Source organism: Cyanistes caeruleus, unplaced genomic scaffold, assembly GCF_971803275.1.
Source record: "Cyanistes caeruleus unplaced genomic scaffold, bCyaCae1.hap1.1 HAP1_SCAFFOLD_65, whole genome shotgun sequence".
In the NCBI taxonomy this organism is placed as follows: domain Eukaryota; kingdom Metazoa; phylum Chordata; class Aves; order Passeriformes; family Paridae; genus Cyanistes; species Cyanistes caeruleus.
This window is the reverse complement of record NW_028255884.1, coordinates 4,157,784-4,180,810: the sequence shown is the minus strand read 5'-3', so window position 1 is coordinate 4,180,810 and position 23,027 is coordinate 4,157,784. Positions and strand designations below refer to the sequence as shown.

The 23,027-nt window shown below is 49.6% G+C and overlaps 3 protein-coding genes and 1 long non-coding RNA gene across 4 annotated transcripts in view; 1 reads left to right on the top strand and 3 right to left on the bottom strand.

Annotated features, from left to right (window-relative positions):
* The first annotated feature begins 414 nt into the window (after window positions 1-414).
* LOC147647236 (olfactory receptor 14C36-like) lies at window positions 415-1,513 on the top strand. Its single transcript, XM_086872626.1, has one exon. The coding sequence runs from the start codon at window positions 415-417 to the stop codon at window positions 1,369-1,371; it is 957 nt and encodes a 318-aa protein (XP_086728752.1). The 3' UTR covers window positions 1,372-1,513.
* A 13,340-nt stretch (window positions 1,514-14,853) lies between these two features.
* LOC147647235 (uncharacterized) lies at window positions 14,854-15,897 on the bottom strand. Its single transcript, XR_015281654.1, has 2 exons — window positions 15,833-15,897; window positions 14,854-15,494 (listed from the first exon to the last, which is right to left on the bottom strand). It is a non-coding gene; the product is annotated as an uncharacterized LOC147647235 (long non-coding RNA).
* A 267-nt stretch (window positions 15,898-16,164) lies between these two features.
* LOC147647234 (maestro heat-like repeat-containing protein family member 7) lies at window positions 16,165-20,723 on the bottom strand (the record flags this gene model as incomplete). Its single annotated transcript, XM_086872441.1, has 12 exons — window positions 20,546-20,723; window positions 20,168-20,232; window positions 19,363-20,049; window positions 18,958-19,105; window positions 18,559-18,749; window positions 18,339-18,476; window positions 17,940-18,054; window positions 17,630-17,767; window positions 17,221-17,397; window positions 16,932-17,087; window positions 16,671-16,772; window positions 16,165-16,272 (listed from the first exon to the last, which is right to left on the bottom strand). Coding segments are annotated over exons 3-12 (1,506 nt in total), but the record flags the coding sequence as incomplete, so codon positions are not given.
* LOC147647224 (uncharacterized) overlaps window positions 19,611-23,027 on the bottom strand; it is a 188,401-nt gene continuing 184,984 nt past the window's right edge. Inside the window, 4 exon segments of the mRNA XM_086872440.1 lie at window positions 19,611-19,628; window positions 19,684-20,049; window positions 20,879-20,961; window positions 21,016-21,026. Coding sequence (XP_086728566.1) covers window positions 19,611-19,628; window positions 19,684-20,049; window positions 20,879-20,961; window positions 21,016-21,026 — 478 coding nt within the window.

The window sequence follows — 23,027 nt, the reverse complement described above, 5'->3', positions numbered from 1 at the left end:
GTGCAGCAGAAATGCTGGGGATTTCTGACCTCAGAGAACCAAGAATGGTTTGTGGGCAGGGAAAGAATGCCTAAAATTTCTTCCTGCTCTCAATATCTTTTAGAAGTGGGAGTAAACATGGCAACAAGGCCTTCTGCTTTAGGAGTGATTCCCCTGACAAATCCTGAATATCCAGCTTTTTCCCTCTGTCACATGGCCACAAACCCAGGGCAGCAGGTCAGGGATGGCTCCTGGAGAGCCCCCAGGCACAGGCCTGGCTGCTCCTGGCACACTCAGACAGCACAGCTGGAGCTCAGTCAGGGACCTGGGTGAAGTTTTCCCAGAGCAGGAACAAGGGTGGGCGAGTCCCAGCCTCTCCTGATTTGTCACTGCTCTTTTTTTTCATGAACAGGTCCCCATGTGCAGCCACAGCAAATGTCCAACAGCAGCTCCATCAGCCACTTCCTCCTGCTGGCATTGGCAGACGCGCGGCAGCTGCAGCTCCTGCACTTCTGCCTCTTCCTGGGCATCTCTCTGGCTGCCCTCCTGGGCAACGGCCTCATCATCAGCGCCGTAGCCTGCAGCCACCACCTGCACAGCCCCATGTTCTTCTTCCTGCTCAACCTGGCCCTCACTGACCTGGGCTGCATCTGCACCACTGTGCCCAAAGCCATGCACAATTCCCTCTGGGACACCAGGACCATCTCCTACACAGGATGTGTTGCACAGGTTTTTCTGATTATCTTCTTCCTTGGATCAGAGCTTTCCCTGCTGACCATCATGTGCTACGACCGCTACGTGTCCATCTGCAAACCCCTGCACTACGGGACCCTCCTGGGCAGCAGAGCTTGTGCCCACATGGCAGCAGCTGCCTGGGCCAGTGCCTTTCTCTATTCACTGCTGCACACAGCCAATACATTTTCCCTGCCTCTGTGCCATGGCAATGCCCTGGGCCAGTTCTTCTGTGAAGTGCCACACATCCTCAAGCTCTCCTGCTCTCACTCAAACCTCAGGAAACTGGGGCTTCTCATAGTTTGTGCTTTTCTGTTATTTGGCTGTTTTGTGTTCATTGTTTTCTCCTATGTGCAGATCTTCAGGGCCGTGCTGAGGATCCCCTCTGAGCAGGGACGGCACAAAGCCTTTTCCACCTGCCTCCCTCACCTGGCTGTGGTCTCCCTGTTCCTCAGCACTGCCATATTTGCCTACCTTAAGCCCCCCTCCATCTCCTCCCCTTCTCTGGATGTGTCACTGTCAGTTCTGTACTCAGTGGTGCCTCCAGTCCTGAACCCCCTCATCTACAGCCTGAGGAACCAGGAGCTCAGGGATTCCCTAAGGAAAATGATGACTAGATACTTTTCAGAAACAAAAAAGTGTTTGTTTTTTGCTTCATAGTTTTCAGATTGGAACTCATGACTGGCTCATTCCCAGTCTTTGGTGGTGGCAATGTATTCTTGCCATAATGTTGTGCTCAATTAAATGGTTTTATTCATCCCTCATCTAATTCGCTGTCTGCCTCAAGTTTTATCCAGAAGTTCTGTAAACCAGGATTTGTACTATTGCTTTATTTGAACAAAATAAACTGCCTTGCACTGCCTTCTTTATCAGGGATCCCAACTCAGACCTGCAGTTAGAGGGGAGAAAGGGAAAAGTCCCACACCAGCAGCACTGCCAGGGAGCAGCAGCACTTGGTCCTTTCAGAGCTGCTCTTCCCAGCTCCACACTCCCCTTCTCAGCCCTTCTGTGGGTGCCAGGCCAGAGTGCTCTGGCAGCTTGGTCACTGTCCTGCTGCGTGTCCGTGCTGTGCCCACAGGCAGGGACAGGCCATGGGCACTGACGGGACACAGCTGGGTTCCAGCAGCAGTTCCAGCAGCAAAGGACATCTCCTGAGGGCAGGGCAGGAAGGCTTTGCTCTCCTCCAGAGCTCCTGTCAGGAATGTGCTCCAGGAATGGGTTGGCAAAGCAAACCTCAGTGTACAGCAGTGCCCTGGCGCAGCAAGAGCTCCTGGGATGGACCTGAGGGAGCAGCTGAACAGGGCCTGGGCTCTGTCTGTGTTCCAGGGACAACGTGGGAAGGTGCCCCAGGGCAATTGTGCCCCAGCAGCCCCTGCAACCACCATTGCCAGCACTGGCCTCTGCCCTCACCTGCAGGAGGTTGTTTGTCCCTGCATGGAGGGACACCAAGGGACCAGGCCAGCAGTCCATGTTTGCTCTGTACTCAGGAGACTTCAGCAGTGCATGGTGTGTGTGTGGGGAGATGAACCCCAGTGAGCACCAACACCATCAGCAGCACCCGGGCTGGCACAATTCCAGTGGCACAAACAGTGCCTTGAGGCCACTTCACTCAGGAGGAATGTCCTCTGGGAAACCACCTGAATTCTTTGCTGGGCTGTGCTGAGGACTGCATGGAGAGAAACATCCAAGGCAGGGAGGCTGCAGGGAAAATGCTCAGCACAGCCATGGATGGCACAGAGAGACTTTGGAGTGCTGGGTCTGTGGGGAGAAATCCCAGCTGCCTTCTCCTTCTGAACCACCCTGGGGACCTGGACACAGCTGTGCTGTGTTCTGGGCACTGACCTGGAACTGAGGGATGTGAAAAAGGCCTTTGGTGCCAGGGATGTGGAGAAGGCTGGGTAGTGTCTCTGTGTGACTTCTCTCAAACCCCTTGGAAAGGCCAGAGCCATCCCAGAGGGTCCTGGGCACTTGGGAAAGGCAGACCTGGAAGCAGTCTGCAGACAGGGCAGGGAGGGGGACTGGGAGTGTTACAGACTGGTCAGGCACAGCAGGGAATGTGGCAAATCCTCCTGCAGCCATTGCAGGCCCTGGCAGAACAAGGCAGGGACTGCAGAACCCCTGTGGGAGGGAAAAGAAGGGGATGTCGTGTGCCCAGACTTGAGCAGGGCCTGTGACAGGATCTGCTGCGGTCTCCTCAGAGCCTGAGTAGAGAGAACTGGGCTGAAGGGGTGGAACCTGGGGTGGGTGGGAATTTGGCTGAACAGTGAGGGTCAAATGCCACCCGTGGTACAGAGTCCCCTTGGCAGCCACTCCCCGGTGACATTGCTCACTGACCAGCCCTTGACTGCTGTGGCACATTCATCTGTTCCCTGTATCATGGGACAAAATGCACTTCCAAGTCCTTTGTGGGCAATGCCAAAGTGCTAGGAGCCGTTGAGCAGCCTCACCTGGTTAATGCTGCCTGCTGGAGAAAAGCTGAGCAAAACAACACTGGTGGGTTACATGTGTGCAGCCATTGGGGCCCAGCAAGCTTCTCTGTCCCTCTCTCTCTGTGATGTTCAAACTTAAGGGGAAGGGAACACCCAAGTTTTGCAGGTGCTTGTGGATGAAAGAAATGAAAAATCTGAGAGAGTCCATGAAGGTCTGCTGAGGTCTTCATTTCTTCACGTGGGAACAGGAATGACACAGCACCAATAGGATGATCAGATCGTTTGTTTATTCTCCAAACTTGGTTACATTTATACTGTATACAAAGCTATTCATGCATGCATCTCCTCTATAATTAGTTGCATGCTAGCTACACGTGCTGTTCACACGCCCTTATAAGCATTCTTATTGGATAATTACATTTGCATATATTGGACCACAACTTGCTCAACTTCCCTATTTCTCATCCTGTTTGGCTCTTACTTTGAGTTATTTTACTGATCACAACTGTTCCTTCCTTGTCTGATAACCTTGCCCTCATTCTTAGCTGTTTCCCTTTATGGCCAAATTTGTTCTGATGCAGCCCAGACTCCTACATCTCCCTCTCTTTTCTCTGAAATTCGAGTAACTAAATTGTGCAATGTTTGTTGAAGGCCTAGTAACAAACAAGGAAGAATCAGCATAAAACTTAAAAATACAATCAGTAACATTATTACTCCCTTAACTAGGGTCTGCCACCAATCCCCTAGGCCCAAACTAGCAAGCCAGTCTGAAAAGGGGTCATGTTCTTCTGTGATATGTTTCATAATTTCATGCAATTGTGCCAGTTGTTTATGAATACTTTGGGAGTGGCCAGATAAGTTAAAACAGCACATACCTTCAAAATCTTCACACCCTTATCCATGTGCTAATAACAAAAAATCCATAGCTGCGTGATTTTGCAAGGTGTCATGCCTGATACTATCAACATCAGTTAGCAACTCACTCAGCATTTTCAAAATCAAACTAAGCTGTTTTTCTCCCCAACAGGCAAGATGAGCTATGTTTTTCACATTTATGGCAGCCATTCCCCCAGTAAAAGGAAAGATGTTGCAATGACAGCCACCAGTGATGGCAATTGCACATTATCATTACAAGTCTCATCAACATTCTGAATGGATTGATGCGATCTTTGATGACGACATGTGACTGGCATTCAATAAATCTCTCATGTGATGGGCAAATAATGTTAGTCAACCAAGATAGCATGGTCCACCAACAGGTCACCTTGGAAGAGCAGGCCATGCTCGATTCCACGAATCAAAAATACTCCCGGTGGGAGTTCCCACCCTCCTGAAGTATTTACTGTCAGACCCCTGTTTTTAATCTGTTCTATGAAGATTGCCCTGTAACATTTTAATAATCTTCAAATTATGTTTTTTCCCCTTGTTTCTGTAACCAGCTAAACCAGGGATCTCCAAACCAAACTACTCCTGTACCATTAACTGGTGTCCACGGTGGGGTCATGCTGTCACAGCTAGGCAGAACAGCAACATTAACATCCAAGGTTGGGAAAACACTGGCTAACAAATCCAATTCTTGAAATGCGATAGGATACGATCAGTTCAAATTTTCAATTACTGTTTTCTGCCAGGGTGCATTAGGCATAGACAGGCAAATGTACTGTCCTTTTGGACTTAGACAGTCACTATTTGTGCCACTAGTTAAATTTACTGTCTTAGGGTCCCACCAACCAGAAAAGTCTGTTTTGTTCTCCTGAAGGGGAATGCCAATTAAGCAAGTTCAAAAAGGCTCACTGGCCTGCTGTAAACTGAGACCAAAATCCTGAATACCAGATGCATTAGCCAGGTTACCCAAACATTCGTTTGTGATTTGTCAAGAAACGCCCCCTCTCCATACATTGACAAACCCCCAAAAATCAACATTAACATCGCCATGGCCATGCATGTCACCATTGTCTTTCTGCCTTGTCCCATTCGCTACTATGAACTTGCCAACTTTGGGGAACTCCAACACCCAGTCCACACTTGGTGTTCACTACCTTATTGCCTTGTCTAATACGTAATAATGCTAAGCATTTAAGAAGCTCAAAGCTAATATCTGCTAATACTCTCTGCCCAAAATCTTCAATCAGTTCCAATGCATTCAAAATCTGTTGCTGTTCACACAGTACTCTGCACCCCTTGGAACATTCACTCCAGGCAACTGACCAAATGGTGTACCAACAAAATCAATCAACCACTGTGCTCTAGACTAGGAAATAACCCGTGTGATACATGGCTGACACTTATACACCTCCTCTATTTCACGCGCCCGAGTGACTCTCCAACTCTTGTTTACACCAGAAGCAATACATCAATAGCCAGGGTCAACAGTCCAGCCCATGTTCTCCACAAACACGTTCAAGAGCCTCTAATTGTCTCTTGTCAACTGATTTCATGTGAAGAGACGCACAAACCACAGCAAGATCTGGCAAAAAACGGTGTCCTTCTTGTCAGGGTGACAATAAGGTGAGCCCCATTGTTTAGGGGTGAAATAAGTAGCCCAGCTGAGGTGCAGGGATACCAATGCACCCAGAATAGGAAAAAATCAGGAGGAGCTGGAGCCATGGTGCAACAGCAAAGCTATGATGTAGTTGCCATCATGGAAACATGGTGGGATGACTCACATAACTGGAGCACTGCACTGAATGTCAACAAGCTCTTCAGAAGAGTCAGGAAAGGGAGAAGAGGTGGAGGGGTGGCCCTTTATGTTAGGGAGGCTTTTGACACCACAGGTATTGAAACTAGTGACAACGAATTTGAATGTCTATGGGTAATAATTAAGAAGAAGGCCCACACGGCTGACATTATCCTCCTGGGAGTATGTTGTCATCCACCCAACCAGGAAGAAGAGGTGGACAATTCATTCTGCAAGTAGCTGGAGAATGTCTCAGGATCACCAGCCCTTGTTCTTATAGGCGACTTCAACCTGCCAGACATCTGTTGGGAACTTAATACAGCAGAAAAGAGGCAGTCCAGGAACATTTTAGAGTGCACGGAGGACAATTTTTTGTTGCAGCTGGTGGGTGAGCCCAATAGAGGAGGAGCTACGTTAGATTTGTTGTTTGCAAATAGAGATGGGCTGGTGGGCAATGTGGTGGTTGGAGGCCGCTTGGGGCACAGTGATCATGAAATTATAGAATTCTCAATACTTAGTGAAATCGGAAGGAACAAAAATAAGACTTTTACATTGAACTTCTGGAAAGCAGACATTGGCCTATTTAGGAAACTTATTCAGAGGGTTCCTTGGGAAGTAGCCCTTAAAAACAAAGGTGTCCAGGAAAGGTGGATTATTGGAAAACCACTCATACTATTTGTTGGAGTCAGAGGCACAGAGATTTTGCCCTTATCTCTGATACCTGGCTCTGACATCCAAGAAAACACTGAATTTCATATAACATCCTGAAAACAATTGTTAAATAGAAAAGCTAGAGGTGTAAATGTGTAAATTAGAAAGTTTTCTTATGTCACTGGGTGAAAAAGATAAAAGTTTGGAGTTTAAACTAGTTTAGAGAACAGAAGACAAGATGGAGGATTTAGGGTGTTGTCTCTTGTCCTCCTTTCTTCTTCATGTTCTTCCTCTAGGGGTTTTTGGGTAGTAGTAGGTGATTGGATAGAGAATGCTGCAGTGCAGCACACAGGTGTTGGGTAATTGGGTCACTAAGAAAAATAATTTCCTTGGCATTTATTAACTGGGTAAATGGACATATAAAAAACCTTGAAGAAGATCTTTGTTAGTCATTTTGCACCTTTCTATCTTAGTGCTCATAGCTGCTTGTGGCTCCTTGTACCCTGTATACATGTAATGGAGATAAAAGAAGAATAAACAACCAAACAAGAGAAAACTGCCTCTCTCTCGTCAGTCTCAGTCCAAGAGGGGAAACAAACCCAACCACGAATGTCCTATCAAGACAGAGTGGCACCAAAATGTTTGGTACCTTGAATGTGAATGCCCCTTTTGAAAAAACAAAAAAAAAGAGAAGAGAGTGGAAATCTGGGAAAACTCCATGGAAAGGAGAAAAATAAGATCTTGGTAATCCTGGTGCTGGTGAGAGCAGATAAGCCAGAGCCAGACGTCTGTGAGCTGTGGAACAGATCACGGATAGAGGAGCTGAGAGAAAAGCTGACTGTAAGGTCAGGTAAGTTGTCAAAAGGGAGCAAAAATATGGGAAACATGTCCAAACCTGAGAGGGAGGTTTTGGCTATCTTGGAAACTGTGGTCAAGGAGCACCCAATCTCTGTACCCACAGATGAGCTTAAAAGCCTTCTATCCTGGATACAGGCAGAATTCCCTAACATGGATCCACAGAAAATTTTTACCCCAAGCCTGTGGGATAAGATAAACATGAGAATATATAGAAAGGCCACTCTTAGAGACCAGGCAGCAACTAAACCTCTGTTGGCTTCTAGAGTGATTTATGAAGTCATTTTCACTAAACGGAACTCTGAAACACAGGCAAGGGATGCTACAGACCAGCACAGGAAGGGAGACCCTGATGGATATGCTGGAAAAGGCTGAGTCTCTGCCTCTGTAATTCCATGGGGATTGGGACACCTTTATCTCACAAGACATCACCCAAAGTGTTGGAAATCCTTTCAAAGGATGGGATTATGGCAGTAAAAGCCACACAAGACACGGTATCTCCTACAAACAGGGCAGAAGCAAGAGACGGGAGAGGAATGGACAATATGGGCTCAGAAAAAGAACAGACGGGCTTGTCTCAGTCAGCTGCAGAATTCTCAAAATTCTTGCAAGCTGCAGAATCTGTGCAAACCTCCCTGAATTTTATCTTAGCAAAGGGAGTGTCTAAACCTGTTGAAAGACTAGAGGAACAACTATACAGAGACTTGGGAGCGATTCTAAAACCCGTGGATTCGGGACATATCAATACAAAGTTCAGCATCCCTGGGCTGCTTTCCACAAAGCAGCTGAAAGGAAGAAATCAAGCAACAAGAGGAAAAATATAATAATAATAATAATAAAAAATTTAATTAGGCAATGCAAAAATCAAAAGCATTGTAAATTGCATTGCTGGCTAATCTGCAAATTATTGCGGTCACAATTGAGCTTCAGAGAGAAGCCCCTATTGAATAAAATGCTTTCAAAAGTAAATCAAAAAGTTTACAAATATTGCATAATAGAATAAATATAGATATTGCATTTCTAATGATATCTGTTGGTTTTGCTTTTTATAAATAACATGAAAAATTATGATAGTCATTCATCCCAAGAAATTTAAAAGATTTTTGCTTTGCTTCAGTATTCTCAATAAATGAATGTTTTGAAAATGTCTTCTCTATACATCTACTTCTAATGTAGCATTTTATAATATAAAGTTGTATATAAAATATCATGTATATACATATATATATAAGGTGATCACCAGGCATTACTACTGTAATTACTGTCAATTTCTGAAAAATGCATTTTTTAAAAATTGAATTGAAAAAATACATAGTTAACCCTGCACAGGTTTCTCTCATTCTTTAACCTTTTCCTTCATTTGAACAAGTATATTATAGATTTAATTCAACACAGTTTTCAGTAATCTCAAAGTTAAGCTGAAAGACATCCAAATAATAGCTAGTTGATTAAATTATAATTGTTAGGAATTTTGTTTAAAGAAAGAAAGCTAAGGGCTTCCCTCCAGTTTAAAGCTGAGATCCAGGCCAGGCCTTAACTTTACCTGGATGGAGAATTTACCAATAAACCCAGAAGTTTTCTGCATCAAAACAATATTCAGGTCAGTTTGACTTGGCAATCAGTGAATTAATATAACAGCTGGATCCTTACAGTGAGCTTGAAGAATTGTTATCTGGACATAATTGTCCAATCCGTCACTCATTTATCAGCTGTTGCAGGCTCTGGGATGATAGTACATAAAGTACATTGAATAATCTATACTATACATTATTTGGATCATTATAATATCACATTATATCAATTGTGAATCTACTTAACAAGTTCTGGATTGCTGTAAAAGTGTTCTTTACTCCATGTATACATGTACATCTGTTTTACTAGGATGGTTTTTCATGTTCATAACATAAAAAAAAAATATCTTATTTTCTCCTCTCTGTGACAGCCCCAGTGTTCCACTCTCTGTGACAGCACAGCAGTGACAGCCCCAATGTTCTCCTCCCTGTGACATCACAGAATTGACAGCCCAAATTTCCTCCTCTCTGTGACACCACAGCCGTGACAGCCCCAGTGTACCCCACTCTGTGACACCACAACCCTGACAGTCCCATTGTTCTCCTCCCTGTGACACCACAATGGTGAAAGCCCTAATTTCCTCCTCTCTGTGCCACCTCTCGTGGTTTTAAAGCATTAGTTAAAAAATCACTGTAAAACTTAGTCATTTCTTGCTGTGAGATGTGGATGATGAGAAGGGCAAAAGAAGCTTAAAATGTAAAGGAATGAGTAAGTTTATTAACCAAACTACAAGGTTAAGAAACCAGAAGAAAACTTCCAGAAACCCTTTTTCCCCACCACGCTGCCATTCCTGTCCTTAATTGACAACATAGAGAAAAAAAAAAGCTGGTGGTTAAAACAGTCCTAACTTTGCTATAGTCTTTTCACCAGTCTTTGTTGAGAAAAAGAAGTTCTCTTTTGTCAATCTATGGAGTTTTTCACCAGAAAACCATTTTCTCGTGCTTTGCTTCCTATTTCTCTGATGCCAGTGGCCCAGAAAACTCTGCCATCAGTCCTTTCCTGCCATTTCACACCACTCTGAGCTGTGTTCTTGATTCAAGGGGTGTCATTTGAAGGATGAGTTCTTCAAAGGCAAAAGTTCTCTTCATTTGTCTCTGTGACCATCTCTGGAAACAGAAATTTTTGCTTTGACTCTTAAGAGCCACAAATCTTCAACAACTCTCGCTTCTCCTTTTCTCTTCCAGCATCTCCTAGGATTACAGTGATTTCACCATTTACTCAGCTTTATCAATTAATTACTTTTGCTCAGATCTACACTTTGAAATACTCCATTCCCCCCAAAATACTGTTTCAGGAAAGAAAGGAGTTTTTTCAGAACATTATTGTCCCTCTTCATGGCTCGAACAAAAGAAAACTTCAGCTTTTTCAGGCATCTCCTTCTTCTCTTCCCATCTGAGGGTTAATTCCTTCCCTCACTGCCTTTGAGAGTTGATGCTGTTTCTTTCCATGTTGATCCCTCTCTCTTCCCCTCTCTCAGGAAAAAGGATTAATCTGCAAGTCTCATCTGGCTAGTGAAAGGGTTAAACTCTTGCCCAGGCCTTGATCTCTGCCAGGGCAGCGGCTGGAGCTGTTTGCCACGGAAGAATTTTGGTAGCTGCTCTGGAGGAGTGTGGCCACTGTCTCAGCACGCCACAGCTCAAGAGCTTTCCCTCCCCTTCCTCGGCAGTCTCTGCTGAAGGCCAGCAGCATCAGAAACTGCAGCTGAGCCAGGAACCAGCCTGGCCCGGCAGCCCCACTGCACAAGGCTCAGCGAGCCCTACCAGAGCTTCAGCCCCTCTGGGAAGGGGCTCCTGTCACTTCACAGTCTCCATCCAGCACCAGGAACCGCAGAACTCCGGCCAGCCCCGCTCCCCCCGCGGCCTTGTCTGGCCTGGGTAGGGGGGAGGCAGAACTGGAGCCCTGTTACCTCTTCAAAAGCCAGAAACCAAGAGAAAGAGAAATTCCCGGGCTTAAGTTTTATGGGGTGGTGTTCACAGGTTGATGTCAGATTTCAATGGTCAAAACTACCGTCAGTTCTTCGAAATGGCCAGATATTGGCCAGGAGAAACAACTCCCATCAGCCTCCAGCAACCTTAACTTCCTTTGCTGTTTGTCTTTTTATCTTAAATGTCAATCTATCACACACCACAGCAGTGACAGCCCCAGTGTTCCACTCTCTGTGACACCACAGCAGTGACAGCCTCCATTTTCTCCTCTCAGTGACACGCACTATGAACAAAGCAGGGAGCACAGTGCCTGTGGAAAAGCAGGCTGCATATCTTTCTCAGTTTCACCTGAGAAAGTGGCCTGGGAAATCAAAAGGAGGAATTAAAACAATCCTCAGAGACAGAAGACAGCCTTGCAGGTGCTGTTTGTCAGTTTCTTGTTTTCTTGCAAGAGAAGGTCGTGGGGTGGTGTATCCCACTGACCAGTGGCAGTGTTGTGTTTGTTCGCTAACCAATAAGAGTTTTACCTTTCTGTACTTTCACATATCGGTCTATAAAAGAAGATCTCAGGTAATTAAACTTGCATTCATTTTCAACTCATAAGAGAGCCCATGTTGTGCTTCTCGTCGTTCCCAATAGCGTGACAGGAACCCCCAAAAAATGCATCAAAAATGGGGAACTCCCCCTTGAATCCAAAGGATTTTGGGGAATTTTTTTCCCAAAAGCAGCAGGTTTTTCGGGGTGGGGGGGGAGGAGAGACCCCCTCTAAATTCCTTGAGATGTCCCCAAGGCACCGTCTGCGGAGGCAGCGGAGGGTGAATAGAAGGGCATTTTATGGAAATTAAGGGAATTTTGGGGGATTTGGCAAATTTTAGGGAATTTATTGATTTTTGGGGGGGTCTGGGGGGGTCTTGATTTTGCGAGGTCTTGTGTTCCAGGGTGTCATGGGGTAGCTTTACCTTTAAGACAGCTTAGAAAGAGGGGAAGTTGAAGCTGCTGGTGGCTGATGCGAGTTTTTCCTCCTGACCAATTATCAGTCATTTCCAAAAATTGACAGCAGATCTGACCATTAAAAAGTGAATTCAGCTTGTAAACACCTCCTTAAGAAGTACAGACAGAATTCTCTTGCCCTCTTTGGTTTCCGGCTTCTGAGGAGGTAACAAGGCTCTGTCTCGGCCTCCTCCCCCCCTCTCCAGGCCGACCAGGCCACGGGGTGGAGGGGGGGAGGGGGAAGAGAAGCAGCGCTGGTCAGCCGAGCTTGGTTTTCAGTTTTTGCTGCTAGACTGAAACTTAACACCATGAACTCTTGCAGTTTTCTTAAAGCTTTTAATTCTTTTACTACCTGGATAAACATACAGATTACTCCTTTTCTCAGAAAGACAGAGAGAGAGACAATCAACATAGAGGAGACATCATAGAACTACCAAAAACAGTGAAGAAAAGAGTTAAGTTTAAATAAGAAAGAGAGAATAAGGAGATGCTTTACAGCTGAAATATCTTTCTGTTAAAGCTATGGAGATGGACAATAATAGTATAAAAGACTCCTTTAATTCATGATAAGAGTATTAGGAGGAATGAGATATTCAAAGTGTAACTTTTGAGCAAAAGAGAGAGAGTACTTGTGATACTGTGAGTTGCTGGAATTGAGTGAAGATTTTGAAGCTTTGGGGGGCAAAGAGAAAACTGTTTTCCAGGAAGGCTCACAGAGACAAATGAAGAAGACTTCTGCCTTTGAATAACTTATCCTTAAAAATAAGATTCCTAAACTCTGTGACCCATACACACCTCGGAGATGTGAAATGGGAGGAGAAGATCTAATGACAGATTTCCGGGCAGCTGGCATTAGAGAAATAGAAAACTATGATGAAAAATAGTTTTCTCGTGAGAAACTCCATAAGCTAACAGAAAGAGACTTCTGTTTCTCTACAAAGACTGATGAAAGACTGTAGCAAGAATTAAGACTGTTTTTAACCACCAGAGTCCTAAAGTTATTTGTCTCTATGTTGTCATGTGTACAGAGAAATAGTTAAGATGTGGAAGATAAGGGGGTTTTCTGAAAGTTTATTCTGGTATTCTTATTCTTATAGTTTGTTAATAAACTGTCTTTATTCCTTTTAAGTCTTAAGCCTGTTTTGCTCTTGTTCTAATCCATATCTCACAACAAGAAATAAGTAGTTTTTTTTAGTTACTGGTTTAAAACCACGACAAGAGTTCACCCAACGCCGATCCTGAGCTCAAAGCTGACTGTGATTGTAGCTGTTTTCATAATTTGATTTTGCAAATTTTTCAATAAAATTGTTATTGATAAATTTGGCTGAATTTCATTTATTACAGTGTACATGCACCTCAGCTGGGCTACTGATTTCACCCCTACCTCAGGCTCACCACCCTTGGGGCTGCTTCTAGACAGCCCAGCTGCATCCCCCTCCCCCTTCAAACCTAGTTTAAAGCCCTCTCAGTGAGTTCTGCCACTTCATAAGATAAAATTCTTCTACCCTTAAGAGAGATGCAGCCCATCCAGTTCCAGCAGGCCGGGTGCCAGAAAAGTTGCCCCGTGATCAGAGAACCCAGAATTCTGCCGATGACACCAACCCTTGAGCCACTTGTTGATAATGTGGGCTCCCCTATTCCTTTCACTTCTTTTCTGCCACCAAAGGGACTGAGGAAAAGTCTACCTGTGCTCCTGCCCCATCAACCACTGAGCCAGTGCCCTGAAGTCCCTTTGAATTGCCCTGGCACTCCTCTTTTCAGTCTCATCTCTGCCAGCCTGGAGTAGCAGCAGTGGATAATAACCAGAGGGCTGGATCAGCCCAGGAAGTCTCTCAGTGATGCCCCGTAGCCGAGTCCCAGGGAGGCAGCAGACCTCCCTGTGGGATGGCTCCAGTCAGCATGAGGGGCCCTCTGTTCCCCTCAGAAGGGAGTCACCCACTGCAAACACCTTTTTTTGTCTTTTTAATAAGCTTTGTAACAAAAAGCCATGCACTGGTAGATGGTAAAATTCTGATTTATAAATATTTTTTCCCATTTTTTATTGTTTTTTCCCCTCTTCACTCCAATAGCATCACAAGTATTGAGAATGAAAAAAGGCCACAGTCCATCATCATTTTCACCGTTTTATAGACGTTTCTAAGAATATTCAGGAATGAGGATGGGCAAAAACAGCACTGCAGGAGCAGGAGTTGACTTCCAGTCCCATCAGAAAGGAAAAGGGGATCTTCCTGGAAAAAAATCCAATAATATTTTTAAAAAGCCCTAAAAAGTTCCCAAATAAAATAAAAAATTTGCGCCCTCCCAGGCCCTGGTAGCCTGCTGGGCTGGAATTTCTCCTATTCCACCTCCAAATTATTCTTTACCAGTGGATTTGTCTAGAATTTTGTCCCTACTTTTCCCTATTTTTCCTTCTTAAAAATCCTTTTTCCCCCAGTTCCTTTCTTCTTGTTTCCACTATGTTTTCCTCATTTCCAGTGCTGTATGGGATTTTTTTGGATCTGGATTGTGTCCTGCCTCTCTCCCCACCTTCCGGACCCCTAAATCCCAAAAGAGAATAACCCAAAAAACCTCGGAAGACTGAATCAGTACACGTGGCATTGTACTGTCATTGGAGTGTTCCTAGAAAAACGGGCAGAAATTTGGGATGAACATTCCCTCTCCAGTAGATCCATGAATACCTGCAATGCAGAAGTGGAAAAAGCTGCTAAAATTGGGATTTTGCATTTTCCAGGAGAGATTTTGAACCTGGCTTTATTCATTAACCTTTCAACATGCACAACAGAGGACGGAACACGGCAGGGCCTTAGACACAACTTTGGTCCCTGACACACACAGGCTCCTTGTCCCACTACTGGCCTTCAGTAACACCTTGAACTCCACAATGCTGTGGAGCCGGGCCTTCAGCACAGGGACCTTTCCAGCCTGATCTGCGCTCCTTCCTCTGCGTCTCTGCACAAAACACGGCGCAGGAGAGAACGGCAGGAGGGGCCTGTGTGTCACAGCGCTCTGGATTTGTGACCCTTCAGCTCCACACAGATGCAGGTCAAGTGAAAAAGGAAAACTGTTTATTGATGAAATGCGAAGCAAAGGGATGAGCAGAGGGGCAAAAAAGGGGATGGGGAGTGTCTGGGGGCTGGAAGGAGTGAGCTACCAAAAGGGAGGGAAAGTGGAGGGAAAAAGAAGGGATGGGCAGTGTCTGAGGGCTGGAAGGAGGGAGCTATCAAAAGGGAGGGAAAGTGGAGGAAAAAGAAGGGATGGGCAGTGTCTGAGGGCTGGAAGGAGGGAGCTGTCAAAAGGGAGGGAAAGTGGAGGGAAAAAGAAGGGATGGGCAGTGTCTGAGGGCTGCAGGGAGGGAGCTATCAAAAGGGAGGGAAAGTGGAGGGAAAAAGAAGGGATGGGCAGTGTCTGAGGGCTGCAGGGAGGGAGCTATCTACAGGCAGGGGGAGAGGGCTGAAGCCATGCGAGCTTCCCACAGGCTCAGCTGTGCAAGTCATCAGCTGTGCCTGGAGCTCCAGCTGGTCTCTTCTGGTCTCAGCGTAGTCTCATCTTCCACAGCATCTTAAATGAAGACTGGTTCTCCTAAGCCAGCAGACAAGCGTAGCTCTGCAGCTCTTTTAGAGAATATCTCTTGAAGATCTGTGTTTGTCTGAGAAGGGTTGTCATCTCTCCTCAGGGCTTGAAGTGCTGGAAGAGAAGGGTACAAAGCCACGATCAGAGCCCGGATCTGTGGGAATCCTAGGAGAAAGTCCTACCAGGGCCATCCCAGCCTGCTCTTACTGTGGCCACAGGAGTTAAGGGGCCAACAGGACCACCTGCAAGGTATTGGATACGAATCTCTCCCAACTACATCACCACCCAAATCTCTCGCCCTGCATCCCTGAAATCTGTCTGTGATATTCCCACACCACCAAGGTGTCCACACAGAGAGAGAAGCCCTCTGAAGCCATGGCACAGATTACAGCTCCCTGCCCGGGCATTTCAGATCCCCCAGTGCCAGCCCCTCACTGCCAGCCCTCACTCACCCTCGATGAGGGCCTGCAGCTCTTCCTTCTGCCCCCTCAGGTGCTGCCCGGCCATCCCTGGGAACACAGAGCCTGTCAGGGCCCCAGCGGCACAGCTCCCTGCCAGCGGCGCTGCCAGCCCTGTGGCCACACGGCCTCCCGCCCCGGCAGGGCTCAGCCCGGGCCCTTGCCGCATCCTGACTCAGCCCAAGGGCACGGCTGCCAGAGGCCGGCAGCAGCAGCCCCGAGGGCAGCCGGGGCTCCAGGGCGCCGGGCCCGGGTGCCGCTGCCGGGGCAGCAGCCGGGGCCGGGGCCGAGCTGCGGCGGGGCGGGGAGGGAGCCCGGGCTCGTGGCTCACCGATGAACCTGATGGCCGCCTCTTGCAAGGTCTCCTGCGGGCTCTGCAGGTACGGCAGGGCCCGGCGCAGCTGCTCGGCCGCTCGGTTCCTGTCCTGTGCCAGCTGCAGAGAGCGGCAGGAGGGAAGGGTTGGCGCGGGCTCTGCCCCTCGGCCGGGCACTGCCTGCGGCCAGCCCCGGCCTCCCGTGCCCGCCCAGCCCTGAGGCCCGGCCAGCAGCCGCTGGCGCCGGGCTCTGGAGGGGGCAGAGGGCCGGCTGCTGCCCGGGGAGCCGCGGTGCCGCCCCTGCCCGCAGCCCCAGTGTGGGGCTCCATTGGCACCCGGCTCGGGGCCACAGGAGCCTGGAGAAGAAGCCGTGCGGCCCAGGGAAGGGAGCAGCGTGTGGGGCGCAGGCTGGTGCCCCTGGGTGCAGCACCGGGCAGGGGCCACAGCTGCCAGCCCCACACACTGAGCACCGGGACCAGGGGGCTTCTCAAAGTTGAGCTAATCCAGGCTGCCCTTACCAGACACTCAGCAAACTTTGATAGCTGCTCCTTCCTAATCAGCTGCTTCAGATTCCTCCTCTTGAGGAACTCGGCCACACGAAGCAGCGTTTCCCGAGAGGCCTGGAGAGCAGCAGAGATGCAGAGATGGCACTGCAGCCCAGGGCACAGGACTCTTGTCTGGGTGACAGGGCCCTGAGGAAGCCACAGCCTGGAAGGTTCCAGGACAGGAGGAAGCCAATGCCCCTCCCAGGGATGCACCAGCATCACACAAAACCTGACCTTTGCCACATGCTGGTTCTCATCATGGCAGTGGATGAAGAGTGGAAGCAGGCTCTGGTTCAAAATCTTCTCCAGGGGCTTCTTTCCCTCATCCACTACCAAGTCCATCGCCTTGAAGAAGAGATCAAGGGAGAGCAACTGTACATGGCTGTGGTCCTGGAGGAAAAGAAGAGAAAAAGACCTTAATATCAATTCCCCCAGGCTCACCTGGGCAAAGCCTCAGAAATCTGTAAGATACAAAGTTTCTGGGCAGCAGCCAATGCCCGTGTCTGGGGGCACAGAGCCTTACATGGTCAAAGAGCAGCAGGAGTGCCTGAGCCAGCTTTGGGGCAGTGGTGCTGCGTATCATGATGTCTTTATTCTTGAGAATACTGATGAACACACGGAGGGCCATGCCAACTACATCTCCATCTGCATCACCCAGCAGGTCCTGAAGGCTTCGAGACAGGCTGCACATTCTTATGGCCTGTGTGGAACACAAGGCTGAGCTGGGAAGCCCTGAACGGCTGCAGTGCCAAGACCGCCCTGGCACTGCAACCCCACCCTGCTGCTGCCGGGCCCAGAGGCCAAAGGGCTGTCCCAAAGCACTCAGGCAGGTGAGGCAGGAGAGCTGGGAGCAGCTGCCTCAGCTCCTGAAGCCCAGCCAGCCCAAGGGGCTGCTTTCCCCAGCATAGCTTCAGCCGCTGCCCTGTCCTCACCATCGAGGGTTCCCTGCTGAGCACCACGAGGCCTCTGAGCGCCAGGCGACGCCTCTGTCTGCACTCACTCTGCAGGTGCCTTGATGCGATCTCAAGGACACTGTCACCGTGTTTAGTCAAGTCCAAGCACTCGAGGACCTGAAAGGCACAGGGCAGTGACAGGGGAGCCGGCCGGCAGGAGCCTGGAACTGGGCAGGGCTGGGCCCAGGCAGCAGCACAGGGCACGGGCACCGTCCCAGGCAGCTGTGGCTATGCAAGGGGACAGGGCTGGCAGGCAGCTCAGTGAGGTAGTGCTGGCCATCGGGCTCACCTCCACAAGGAATGCCAGGAAGGACAGATCACAGCATGGCTCCTCCCTTCTGAGTGACTTGAGCAGGTCGAGTGCAATATGGGAACAGAAGGGGATCAAGCCACGGAGCATCTCCCTGTCAGGGGAAAACAGCACCAAGACCCTGATGGTGGGGGGGGGTGGGGGGACAAACCTCTCCCAGGAAAGAATCACAGAGATCTGGCCTTTCCCCAGAATCCCTGGAGGGACCATGGGTGCTTTGGGAAGTGGCTCCTTTTGGGCACCCTCCTCTCAGCCTTTTGCAGTCTGCTTAGCCATCCCTCAGTGATGAGGCCCTCTGGCCAGGACCACAGGGACTGTGTGACACACCCCAGGCACAGGGCACAGATTTCAGAGGCAGTTGGGAGAAGTGAGGCTCACCTGGCCAGCAGACCCACGGCATAGTGCTGGGTGTCAGCACAGAGCAGCGTGTCCCAGCCACGCTTGCGTCCCATTTCCATGACCACACTCTCACACCGCAGTCGGCAGAGCAGAGATTTCATGGCCTGCACTGCAAACCTGTGTGCAGAGCAAAGCCCAGGTCACACTGGGTGCACTGGTGTCAGCCACAAGGGCATGGGAAGGACAGGAGGACTGGCACCTGTTGGGGTTGCTGGGAAGGCGGTGTTGCTCCCGGCATGTTTTCCAGAAGCTGTCAACTTCCACTGGTGGCATCTGCTGGGTGGTGATGACAACATGGAACAGCAGAGCCACAAACAGGCGGGCAGAATAAAGCATCATCGCCTCGCAGCACTGTGGCATCTGGACAATCAGCCAGAGCACCAGAGTTGCCTGCAAAAGAAGCACACCAAGGCAGTGCTCAGTGCCGAGGTGTCCATGGGGCAGGGCCTGAGGGGAGACACAGGGGGAGCAGCAGGCCTGGTGCCCCCTGAGCCTGCCCCTAGCCCAGGTTTCAGCTCAGCGCCTTAGGCAGGGAGAAGACAGAGAGCTCCTGGGGAAGCAAGCTCCAGGTGATCAAAGGCCATGTCCATAAACTCACACTCAAGGGAAAAACGTCCTTGTTGTCTCCATCAGAGGTGCAGGTGCTGCAAAGGGGCCAGTTCTCCATCACACAGAGCAGTGTTGGCAGCACTTTCTCTACTGTTGGTCCCGATGAGCCTATGGTTTGCCACATCATGGCAGCAGCTCTGTGGGATCAGAGCTCTGTGTCAGGGGTGTCTCAGTCACAGAGCCATGCCCTGTGTAGCTGTGGGGACCCAAGTGACAGAGCCCTGGTGCCCTGAAGGGCAGGGAGGGAGCACTGGCAGCAGCATCAGGACACAGAGGGGCCCGAGGCTCCTGGACCTCTCTGCCTGTTGGGCAGAGCCCATTGGACAGGCTGTGCAGGGCCATGGGCCCTAAAGGCTGGTGAGCCCTGAGCTCTCAAGGCACGTGGGCCCCATACCTGTCACACGATGGGGCACAATGCAGGAGGGTCAGCGCCACATCAGCAGGGTGTTCTTCAGCCAGCCTTATAATGTCAATTTGCTGCCTGACATCCACAGTGACATGGGACACCAGACTCTGGTGAATGTTCCTCACAGTAGCTGACACCTGGAGGAGGCATGGGGAAGACATGGAGTGCTGTCCAAGGCAGCAACTTCCCCAGCTTCCCCCAAGAAGTGCTTCCCTTCCCATCACACTGTGCTGGCCTCAAAGGGTGAGGAGGCCCTGTGGATGTGGCGTGAGGGGGCACAGGATCGTGGGAGACCTCCAGTTCCAGTACCTGACTGGGTACCTGCTGCTCAGAAGAAGCAGCTCTCTTCTCAACAACGTCAGAAGAAACACGAGGGTCCTTGAAATAATCCCATATGAGCTCTTGGCTTATAGTGGGAGTGGGTGTCCTGTTGGCCTTTGCGATGCCCTGAGTCTCTCCGGTGTCATCATTTTGAATGCCCTCAGTCCCTGCCATGTCAGCCTTTGCCCTGTCAAACTCCACTGCAGCGTCAGACTCTTGTGAGTGCTCAGCTGAATCCGGGCTGACATCAGGCTCTGCCTGGAGCTCGGTCAGCCTGCAGTCAGGCTCAGCTGCGCCCTCAGTTGCTGCTGTGGTGTTCCTTCTACGCCGAATGCGCAGGAATTTGCGGAACCTCTGTGCAGAATGAACAAAGGACAGGGGAGAGAGGCATGTTCCATGGAGTGCTCCAAGCTCCACTGCTGGGATGAGCAGTGCCAGCAGGCCCAGCCCAGGTGGGGATGGGTGCAGGTACCTGCGCTGCTCTGTGGAAGCGGCCACGGGCAGGCTCCTGCTCTTGTGTCCTTTCCATGGCTGCATCTGGCAAAGAGCAGCCAGAGCTGAGGGGCTGCGGGAGAGGCCGGAGAACACAGCCCAGCCCTGCACTCCCCAGGCAGGGACAGCCCTGGGGTGGCTCAGGGTATGGAGCACAGCCACTGCCAGGGGTCAGCCCCAGCCCCTATTCTGTTTTGTCCTTCAGCATGTCCACATGGGACGGGACGGGACGGGACGGGACGGGACGGGACGGGACGGGATGGGATGGGATGGGATGGGATGGGATGGGATTGGATTGGATGGGGCAGGGCCCAGCTGACTGCAGCCATCAGCCCTGTGGCCCAGTTCTGCCACTCACCATCCTGCAGTGGCTGGAACTTCTTTGGCTCTTCCAGCTGTTGTGCTGGGGCAGGTCCAGGGTCTGTCTTTCTTTTCCCCCTGAACACTTTGAAGACGCTGAGGAATATGCCCGCCATTACACAATCTTGCCTTGAAGGCACCTTAAAGAGAGATGCCGTGGGAAATCTCTGAGTCAACAAGTCCTGCAGTTGTGCCTTGAAGGCACCTGTGAGAGAGAAGCCCCAGGAAGGCTACAGGACAGCAAGTCCTGCAGTCTGGTCTCGGGGGCTCCTGCCACAATGACTGGAGACTCCTCGTAAATGACTGTGGTCACCAGGTCCCACAGTCTCACCTTGAGAACAGAGGCCAGAAGGATGTGAGATGCCTCAGAAAAGGTCCAGGTCACCAAGTACCGGAGTCTGGCCTTGAAGGCACCTGCAAAAGAAAAGTCTTGGGAAGGCCACGGGTCACCAAGTCCCGCAGTCTTGCCCCGCAGGCACCTGCAAAAGAAAAGCCTCGGGAAAGCCACGGGCCACCAAGGCCCGCAGTCTTGCCACGAGGTCACCTGTACAAGTAAAGACTTGGAAAAGCTCCGGGTCCGACACAAACGAGTGCGCTGTGCGGGGGCTCCTCACAGCACCGCTCTGGCGCGTCCTGTCCCGTCGCGTGCACTGGGCACTGTGGCGTGGCCCTGTCACCGCCAGCTCCTATGTCACCACATGTCACAAAGGGCTCTCTGACACCCTGTCCCTTTCCATCCCATGGTGACCATGTGTCACAAAGGGCCCTTGCACACACTGCCACCTGCCCTTGGGCTGCCCCCATCCCCCCCAAAGTGGCCCAGGTTGGAAGGAATCCCTTGCCCAAAGTGTCTAAGACAGCCCAACAGGATCTTTAGGAACGCCTCAAACCATCAGCAAACGCTGCCCTGCTCTGCAGGTTCAGGGCAGCAGAAGGAGCCCCCAGGGCTGCCGACGCAGCCACAGCAGAAAGGGCACGGGGCCTTGCACAGAATCTGCACAGGGGCCTGGCAGCACTGAAATCTGCAGGTGTGGCAGTGTCCCCAACAAGGCAGACCTGCCACCCCAGCCGAGCCCTGGCAGTGCTGGTGCCCTTCTCCTGCCCCAGAGCCCTGTGCCCCTGGGGGGGTTTCTGTGCCAGAGGGCAGCCAACGCCCACATGCATTGGGGGCTGGGCTCCTTCCTGCAGGGGCTGTTGGCAGGAGCTCCTGGAGCTACTGCTGGCCACTCTTGCTATCTGTCAGATGATGTTGCTCTTTCCTGGAATGATGTTTTTCATGGAAGGGGTTTGCAGTAGCACAAAACCACCATCAACTGCTGAGTTTCCTAGGATGGTTAGATTGTACAGAGGTACTGTCATGTTTCAGTGTGATTTTCTGTCTGTTCTTCTGGGAGAAACATTAGCCCAGTCTCTGATGTTCAAGGCCCCAGTTGTTGCATGTCTGTCTGTGTTGCAGCTGATGCAAGGCAAACATTTCCTCCAGACACAGAGTCCTGCCTGAATAGTCACAGAGCTACATCTATTTTTAATTTTAACTTCTTAAAATTTTTCCAGAGCCTGCTGACTGTTTTCAAGGTTTTCTCCCAATTTTCTCCCTAGTGCACATTCCCCAGAAATTGTGCTTTTACATCCTTTTGCATTTATTAAATTTACCTGCAATGACCAGTCAATCAAAACTCTGGGAAAACTTGATCTTCAGGTTGAACCCAGGCAAAATATTTATCTCCCACATCTGAAGCCATGAACTGCCAAGTACTGTCCCCGGTGTCATACCCTGTCCCCTGTAGGTGTCCTGATGCCATTTCAAAGGGGTTTCCAATGAAAGTAAGTTTTAATATTTTTGTAGTTTCCTCATTGGCATTAAAATCCTTGACTAGAAAAATCACATGTCAAAATTTCTAGGATTCTTACACACCAAAGCTGTCATTTTCACCCTGGGTTTTAAAGTCTCTGAACAGTCACACAAGGTTTTAGTATTAGACATTACAGACAAAGTCCCTGCTGTTCGGCGATACCATTCCATCAGCATATAGTCCTGATGATTACTTTAGGCAGGAGCAGCAAATGCAAGAATGAGCCAAACAAGCTATTCCTGTGTTCTCATGTCCTGCACAGCAGTAACTGGGAATTCAAGAATGGATTTAGGAGGCAATGGGTGCACAGGGAGCCACAAAGACTTTGGGATGCAGAAATGGACCAGCCTGGTGCCTGTGCCCGGGCTGCACCGGGCTGAGTCCAACTGGACGATCTAACAATGGTTGAATGGACACACCATGGGCCACTGGAGACTCCTACTCCTAGTTCTGTGAGCTACAGTATTCACCTGTGATTCACCAGATGATTTTTTTTATCTTTGCTTGAAATCCAGGAGAAGAAAAGGTCAACATGAAGAAGTGTTCTTCCAGTTCTAGTGACAGTTGTGTCTGCACACCACCTGTGCCCATGGCAGGGTGGTTGGAACTGGATGATGTTTATGATAC

Coding starts and splice junctions, on each gene's coding strand:
- LOC147647236 (XM_086872626.1), top strand. CDS start 415: ATGTCCAACAGCAGCTCCATCAGCCACTTCCTCCTGCTGGCATTGGCA.